General features: G+C 53.4%; 1 protein-coding gene across 1 annotated transcript; it reads left to right on the top strand.

Moving 5' to 3' along the window:
• Positions 1-2132: 2132 nt before the first annotated feature.
• On the top strand, positions 2133-8237 carry Myl9 (myosin light chain 9). Its single transcript, XM_028775261.1, has 4 exons — positions 2133-2231; positions 4796-5004; positions 7050-7211; positions 7595-8237. The coding sequence occupies exons 2-4, from the start codon at positions 4821-4823 to the stop codon at positions 7765-7767; spliced, it is 519 nt and encodes a 172-aa protein (XP_028631094.1). The 5' UTR covers positions 2133-2231; positions 4796-4820; the 3' UTR covers positions 7768-8237.
• Positions 8238-8641: the final 404 nt, after the last annotated feature.

Below are 8641 nucleotides of genomic sequence, written 5' to 3'. Positions count from 1 at the left end.
CTTGAGACAGGGTTTCTCTGTGTAGCCCTGGCTATCCTGGAACTCACTCTGTAGACCAGGCTGGCCTCAAACTCAGAAATCCACCTGCCTCTGCCTCCCAAGTGCTGGGATTAAAGGCATGCGCCACCACTGCCCGTTAGTTAGGGTTTCCATTTCTGTAAAGAGACACCATGACCAGCAACTCTTAGAAAGGACAACATTTAATTGGCCCAGGCTTACTGGTTCTGAGGTTCAGTCCATTATCATTATGGCAGGAAGAATAGCAGCATTTAGGCAGCCATGGTGCTGGAAGAATTGAGAGTTCTATATCTTCACCAAAGGCAGACAGGAGAAGACTGGCTTCCAGGCAGTTAGGATGAGGATCTTAAAACCCACGCACAATGACACACTTCCTCCAACAAGGCCACACCTCCTAACAGTGCCACTCCCTGAGGCAAACATATTCAAACCACCACAACCAGCACCATAACATCATCCTCGGAGTTCCATAGGATGATACCCTTGGTATCTGCATCTCACCCATCACACACACCCTGGACAAGAACAAATTTCCATACAGGATATAACTAGGACACTTGACACAACTAGAATATAGGTTGTAAATCAGAAGCCTAAATCAATGTTAAAATTATGACTTTGATAATTATGCAATCAGTATGTAAGAGGGCCCTCCTTTTAGGATATACTAAAATATTATATGCAGTGATAAAAGGCACGTTATGTGTAGTTCACTATCAAGTGTTGGGCAATATACATATCCCCACAAGGAAGAGGAGGGAAATGTCAGCCGGAGTCTCTCAGGGAGGTCAGTTTTCTATACGAATCTTATAACATTACTAGTATGCTTGAAATTATCTCAAAAAAGTTTCCAAAAATTAATACATCCAAGACAAAACGGATCTCTCCCAAATCTGTTCCACCTATGCCTACCCTGCCCAACTAAGAAAATGACAGCTCCCTCTCCCCAGCTGCTCCCTTGAAGCCCTCGAGCTGGCCCTGAGAGAGGCTCAGTGGTAATGGCACTTGCTGTCCTATGTGGCCTGGTGGAAGGAGGGAACTGACTCGAGCAATTGTCCACTGACTTCCACACCAACTCCCTTTACAAATAAATATAATTTTTTAAAGAATTTAATTCTTGGAGCCAACTGTTTTCCTTTTCATTCCAGTCTGGTCCATTTCCAAGTCCTATTGGCTGAAGCACGTTTCAGTTTCCAGAGCCCCTCCCCTTCTCTCCCAGTTTCCCACTGCCCCATAAGCCCAACCAACACCTCCTCACTCTGTCTGCTCTCCTGTCCTTGGGAGTGCCATATGCTCTCTAAATCTCCTGCGCTGAAATCCATCAGTCTTTTCCTTTGTGATTTCTGGCCTTTACGCTAAACTAAACTCCCAAAGTTCTAGTTCTGGAAGTGTTTCCGCTGTTACCTCTAATGTTGCCTAGGACAGATAAAAACTGTTACCTTCTATTTATTTAGACAGACAACCTTGCTCCATAGCTCAGACTGACCTGGAACCGATACTATACTCGATGTTGGCAATCCTGCTGCCTCAGCTTCTCAAATGCTCACTGCATCTGGCTCCATCTCCTCTCAATAGCTCCTTTCTCCCTTCAACCCAGCTCACAGAACCCTCATGCTCAGAACTGTCCGGGTCGTAGGCTGTTTCAGGCCTTCCTCCCAGGGCTCCCCAGCAGATTGCCTGCCCCATTGCGGGGCCAGGCAGTTATTTACAAAGTAACTGAATGCCGGAAAGTTCCCTAGGGAAAACGTGATGGATGCTGTTGTGAGGACGGAGTCTCATTGAAAAAAAGACCATACTTGGCTGGATAAAAATCAGCCTTCCACCGGACACAGCAGGGGCCTCTGGGACAAGAGGGGGTCGGAGAGCTGGGAAATCCTGAAGACTCCGCCCTTCTTGCCAGTCTGGACACCTCAGTCTGCTTCCATGCCCCAGCCTGGGCCGACACAGGGAGAGGCTGCATCGAGGGGGGCTAATCCAGGGGTACCCCAGCCTCCCAGCCTGCAAGCGGAGGCCTAATAAGGCCCGGCTGGCTGCCTCGGCCCCGCCCCGCCCCACCTCCGGCGCATTCTTCTGCCTTGTAAGGCCGGGCCGCCCGCGGTCCCGCCAGCCCCGGCTCCGCCCCCAGAGCTCCGAGCAGAGGACCGAGCTGCTGCCTGCCAGCTCTCGAAGCACCGCGGCCGGGCGCGCCCGAGGACTTTTCTTCTCTGCAGCAGGTGGGAGCCCGCTCAGCGCCTGGGCAGCTACAGTAGGTGGTCAGGCCGAACCTCACCCGGCCTTCAGAGGGCTGTGGCATGCTTAGTGGTGTGGGCTGGGGCTACTGCCTTGCTTGGGTCCTACAGGGGACTCTGGCCTGGGACTGAGCAACTGATGGTTCTATGCCCCAGAAAACTGGTCTTTGGGCAAGGAAACAAGGATCCAGAGCATCCTTTTGCTAAAGAGCCTAACACACCAAGCCCAGAAGCTCCAGGCTACCTGCCTGTAGAGATGACAGTGAGGGGGCTGAGGGCGTCCCTGACCTAAGGAACTGTGTGTGTCAGAAGAAATTGAGCCCTACGGGAAGCACAGCGCATGCACACCCAATTTTGCAAATCCTGCCGCAGGAGAGGTAGTGACCATGTCACACCTCCCTTATCCCCAGTGCTGTGTGCACCAGAGAACACCAGAGAACAGTGAGATGAGGAGGTCTTGGTCCTGGGTTCTTTACAGCTCTCCAGCTGTCCTGGTTGCTTCCAGGGACATACAGTATTTAGTCTCTGATGAGCTGGTTCCAGGGCAGGGCATCTGGCACTGCCCAGTATGGGGACTAGTAATGAGTAAGGGGGCCCCGGTTGGCTCTACCTCCCTGTCAGCTGTTATGGTAGGAAGGAATGGCCTAGCCAGGACTAAGCCAAGATCCAGCTGTCTGATCCTTGGTGTCTCAACCCAAGAAAGGAGAGAATATGGCTTCAGGGCTAAGGACCCAGCTCATTCCTAACCACAGTCACTCACCAAGTCTAGAACGTAACTTTGGCCCTTCAAGAGCCAAACCTGCTACCCACTGACTCTAGCCTAGCATGGTGTCCTAGCTTCCAACATTCTCATGGGTATGCACTTCCTTTATGGGGGGCCCCTGGCTCTCAAGGATGTAGAGGGCAGGGATACTCTAGGGGAGCCCTAGAGGTCTGCAGACAGGAGGGGCTAAGAGTGCTGATGGCCACCTCAGCCTGGGCCACAGGAGATGGGGGAGCAGCTTCCAGGGACAACATTTCTTTTTTTTTTTTTTTTTTGGTTTGGTTTGGTTTTTCGAGACAGGGTTTCTCTGTGTAGCCCTGGCTATCCTGGAACTCACTCTGTAGACCAGGCTGGCCTCAAACTCAGAAATCTGCCTGCCTCTGCCTCCCAAGTGCTGAGATTAAAGGCGTGTGCCATCACTGACCAGCCTAGGAACAACATTTCTGCCCCCGGTTCCTATCAAAGACCACCCAGCACTACACCAAGAAACACCAACGCCTGGGACATGCTGTGGGGCTCGCTGTATCTTATGCAGCTAGAGTCTCAAGGCTACAGACAGATGTGGTCCTGGGACCTTCTGGAGCTGACGGTGATCCCAGCCCAGACGGTATTACAGGCAGGGACAGAGGAGGTAGGACTGAGGCCTTGGGCCATGGGATGCGGAGCACGGGACAGAGGAACAGACATACTGGGGCCTTGGCTAGCTGAGGGAAGCAGACAATAAGTCTTGAGCTGTATTTCCCCACAAGCTATGATGGGGTGAAGTTGAGTTCTTTCCCTGGCCTCAGTTTCCCCATCTATAGAATGGAGCTCACACAACCTTTCACTAAAGAGTCATCTATTAGCCTGATGCTTGTGGACTGCCCTAGTGGTGAGGGATGAGGGAGTCTGAAAGTGTTTGTTGTCAAGATAAGGGTGGAGAACACCACCCCTGGGACTCCAGAGCTCTGCTGGAGGACAGCTACAGGAGGGTCTGGAAGGAAGGCCTGGGAATGGCTGTGGCATGCTAGAGGTCATCGAGGGGACGAAGTGAATCAGTCAGAAGCTGGGAGAGCACACTGCATCCTTTCATGACACACTGGGGACTTGAGGGAGACCAGTGAAGGTCTGGGTTTGAAGGGATGGAGAGACCGCTCCAGGGCCAAAAGGTCTAACTGGACTCAGGGAGCTTCAATGTACAGGAAGTGATAGAGGGCCCAGGATGGAACTCAGCCACTAGGGACCAGTCAGGCTCCCTGGGGAGAGCAGCTGTGCTCCACAGTGAGAAGAGGGAGAGTTGGGGGGAGGGGTGTAGGGGCATGGAGTGAGAGGGCTGGAGAGGGTTGGAGAAGGTTGGAGAGAGTTGGAGGAGGGTAATATCAGGAGTACAGTGCTGTTGGTCTGCCCCCTCCTAAGAGAGCCTCACCTCCCTGCCATTGAGATGGGTACATTGCTATCAAGAAATAAAGTAGACAAAGCACGTTAATGGCTGGCACCAAGCCAATCCTGTTTTACCTAGTCGCAGAAAAATTAATTCTTTCTATGCTCAGTAGTACTCCAGCGGCTCTCTAGATACTAAATTAACAAATTCCTGCGGCAGGACGCTCTGTTGCCCCCATTCTCAGATGAAGAGAGACAGATGAAGGACTCAGGTTCACAGCTCACAGGCTGCGCTCAGAAAAAACTGGGTGGCTGGAGGCCCAAACCTGTGGGAAGCCTTGAATAGCAAGCGCAGACCTAAAAGTCATGGGGGGGGGGGAGGCAGGAAGGTTCCCTGTCCATCATCCTCCCACGCCCCGCCCTGTAGGGAAGCCCCAACACCCAAAGCCAAGATGTCCAGCAAGAGAGCCAAGGCCAAGACCACCAAGAAGAGGCCCCAGAGGGCTACATCCAATGTCTTCGCCATGTTTGACCAGTCCCAGATCCAGGAGTTTAAGGAGGCCTTCAACATGATTGATCAGAACCGTGATGGTTTCATTGACAAGGAGGACCTGCACGACATGTTGGCCTCTCTGGGTGAGTGGGACAGGTGCACAGGGAGAGGTTGCTTGGCACTTACAGGTCACTTCCTGTGAAATGAGAGTTGCAGTCTTACCCTGCAGGTCATATTGCTCCGACTCTGCCCACTTAACAGAGAGACAGACTGAGGCAAGGAGCAGGTTCAGCAAAGGATTTGAACCTAGACAGCCTGACTCTCCGAGGAAAGTCAGATCTGTGCATTGGACTATGTGGTAGCATTTTGAATTTGTACTGATAGGAAACCTGAGGCTAAGAAGGGAGTCCAGCGGATCCCTCTATACCCCCAATGACACCTCCAACATCAGGGTCTTAGGGCCAAAAGGGGTCAGGGATCAAGTCCAAGTTGCCAATGTTCAGATGGGTACACTGAGGCCTGGAGGCCAGGCCTCTAGAGTGCACCTCTCCCCATGTGCCGGCCGCAACCAGCCACCCTCAGCAGCAGTTCCTGGCATAGAGGATCAGGGCTAGATGACAGATAAGAGGAGTCTAGCACTGGGACAGCTGCCACACCACTGGGCTTGGCCATCCTGGCCAGTCCTGGCACTGCTCCGTGCTACTGGCCTGCCTGTGTAAAAAGGCAATGTGCCCACAGCACAGGTCTGGTGGGAGGCCAGCAGCCCAGATTAGAAAAGGGGGTGCCCATCCTTCCAGCTTCTGCCCAGGCTTTCTTGAGGACACCCTCTCCGAAGAAGAAAGCCCAGCACCCCAATCTGGATCCTTTCAGCATTCCAGAAGGGAAAGACTGTGTCCAGGGGAGGAAGGGCTGGTCCTCATGGGCTAAGAACTCCTCTGGGCATCTTATAAGAACAAAGCAAGGGACACGAGGCTCAGAAGGCACACAGTCATAAAGCCTTCCCCCATTGGTCAGGCCATACCTTGTATTTAGGGTTTCACATCCCAGAGACTGGATGGGTCTAACTAGGTAACCAGGAAAACGTGCCCATGTATGGTGGGTTCACAGATCAGATGTGGTCTTCAAGTTAAAGAATATGGCCCACAGAATCAACTACACAGGAATCATGGGAGCTCACAGAGGCTGAAGCAGCAGTCCTGGGGCCTGCACGGGTCTGCACTGGGTCCTCTGCATGTGTTATGGTTGTTAGCTTGCTGTTTTTATGGGACTCTTAACAATAGGAGTGGGGCTGTCTCTGACTCTTTTGCCTGCTCTTGGGCCCCTTTTCCTCCTACTGGGCTGCCTTGCCTAGCCTCGATATGAGGGTTTGTGCCTAGTCTTACTGTATCTTGCTACCCTGATACCCCTGGGAAGCCTGCTGTTTTCTGAAGGGGAAACAGAAAAGGAGAGGGGAGGTTGGGGGAGGGAACTGGGAGGAGTGGGTATGAGGAAGAATTAGATAGATAGATAGGAAGAGTAGTAAGCACTACAGTCATTACACACTCCCACCCCAATTCTCCATGCAGCCCTCTTGGGGGTAGCAGGCAGAGACTCAGAAAGAACAAGCAGTCTGCCCAAGGAGGCACAGCAGCCCTGAGCACAGCTGGGATCTGAACCTGGCAGACTGCAGCATCCCAGGGCTGTGCCAGTGACTGCCATGAGACCATTAGAACAGTGTCTTACTGTCACACTCCTAAAGACTCGGGGAGCTGAGGCACAGGGACTTAAATCCAAGCCTGTATGTCACCAGAGCTCACTGATGTAGATACTTCTGAAACCTTTCTGGAATCTGGGAACTAAGTTTATCTGCTGACCCCTGCTTCTCACTTGCTGTGTGACCTTGGATAAGCTGCCCTACCTCTCTGTGCCGCAGTTTCTAACCTGTGAGAAGAGTAACGATGTGCTGGCACAAGGGAGGTAGAAGGCACACCAAGCGACATGGCACACGGGGGCAACTGACCTTACACCGTGGAGGAGCCAGGGACTTGTAGCAGGCCCTCATACCTCAAAAGCAGGCAGGGGACAGGAGCTGGATGCCCAAGAGAAGGCAGGAAATTGGCTGCCTGGCACCTGCTTCCCGGTCTACAAAGGTCATTGGGAATGAGTTACCCAGGTTGGGGACAGCAGCTGCAATGTCCACCCGTCACAGGGAAGAACCCCACAGACGAGTACCTGGAGGGCATGATGAACGAGGCGCCAGGGCCCATCAACTTCACCATGTTCCTCACTATGTTTGGGGAGAAGCTGAACGGCACAGACCCCGAGGATGTGATCCGCAATGCCTTTGCCTGCTTCGATGAGGAAGCCTCGGGTCAGTGAACACGGGAGACCTGGGCTAGGTAGGGGGCGCGGGGTGCTCTGTGCTACAAGGGAACGAGCCCCAGTTCCCAGTGCCCCGGACACCCTGCTTAAACTTCCCAGAAATCAAACTGTGCCTTGTCATTTTTACCCCAGCTTCTGTCACAGATAATTTCCCTCTCACGGTGTCACAGTCTCCATAGACACTGCACACAGTCCCTCTGGAAACTCTTCCTTCTGGACCCCTCCGAAACCCTTATCCTCGTTTCCCTCAAGAGGCTGGAGACCTGAGGAGGGTCTTCTAGCCCCTCCCACTAGGCGGTTTCCAAGGGCTGGGAGGGGCGGGTGGGCATGGCCAGAGCCTGCTCTCATTAACCACATCGTGCCTTCCCTCAGGGTTCATCCACGAGGACCACCTACGAGAGCTGCTCACCACCATGGGCGACCGATTCACAGACGAGGAGGTGGACGAGATGTATCGCGAGGCGCCCATTGATAAGAAGGGCAACTTCAACTACGTGGAGTTCACTCGCATCCTCAAGCATGGCGCCAAGGACAAGGACGACTAGGCTGTTCTCAGCTGCCCCAATGCCTAGACCCATCCCAGTCACCTCCCCAACACACACCCTCTACCCTCCCCATGAGGAGTTAGGGTCCCAGCTCCCGGGGCAGGAACAGACCCACAGGGTGAGCTGGGTGTTCCACAATGGGCCCAGGCACTAGGAGGGATCTCTGACCCTACAAGGAAGGATCACAGTGGGGAGGTGAGCCAAGGGTGGGGCCAGCAGGCACCAAGGGGAAGCCATTGAAGATGGCCACCCTCAGCCATGCCCTCCCATTCCTGGGCTGCCCCGAGGAGGAAAGCACCCATGTTCTGGTGTCGGACACTAATTCCCAGCATCCCCACAAAGGTACACACCCATTCACCATGTCCCTTCAGAGGGTGACAATCTACACTTGGAGTTGTTCCAGCACACCCAGAATGCATAGAGGAAAGCTGCCTGAGGGACCTGGCTCTAATACAAGGCTGAGCACTGCCTCTGGTCTGTGTGTCTGTGACAGGGGCGGGGAGGGGGGTGGACAGGGTCCCATCACATCTTACTCTCCTCCCGTCCCGGTGGCTGCCCTGATGCACCATGCCACTGTCCAGGGGAAGAGTTTGGGGGGTCTACCAGCCGTGTAGTACTGAAAGCTTCAGAGGTCCCTGGTAAGGGTGCTGGCTCCATGCTCAGCTGAGACCAGATTAGCAAAGGGAAGGGGAACAGGCCTCTGGGAAGAGAGAACAGAAACCTAAGACCCTTGGATTCACCAAACCCCACATAACAGACAGGTTTGAATCTGGGTGAGGGCAGAGGTGTCAGAGGTCAAGGTCACAGGCCTCCGGACTAAAGCCTGATTTCTAGGTCACTTCACGGGGAAAGTTTAATATTAAGGGGACTCTAA

Source organism: Grammomys surdaster, unplaced genomic scaffold, assembly GCF_004785775.1.
Source record: "Grammomys surdaster isolate TR1022 unplaced genomic scaffold, NIH_TR_1.0 254, whole genome shotgun sequence".
Classification (NCBI taxonomy): Eukaryota; Metazoa; Chordata; class Mammalia; order Rodentia; family Muridae; genus Grammomys; species Grammomys surdaster.
This window is presented reverse-complemented; position numbering and strand designations above follow the sequence as displayed.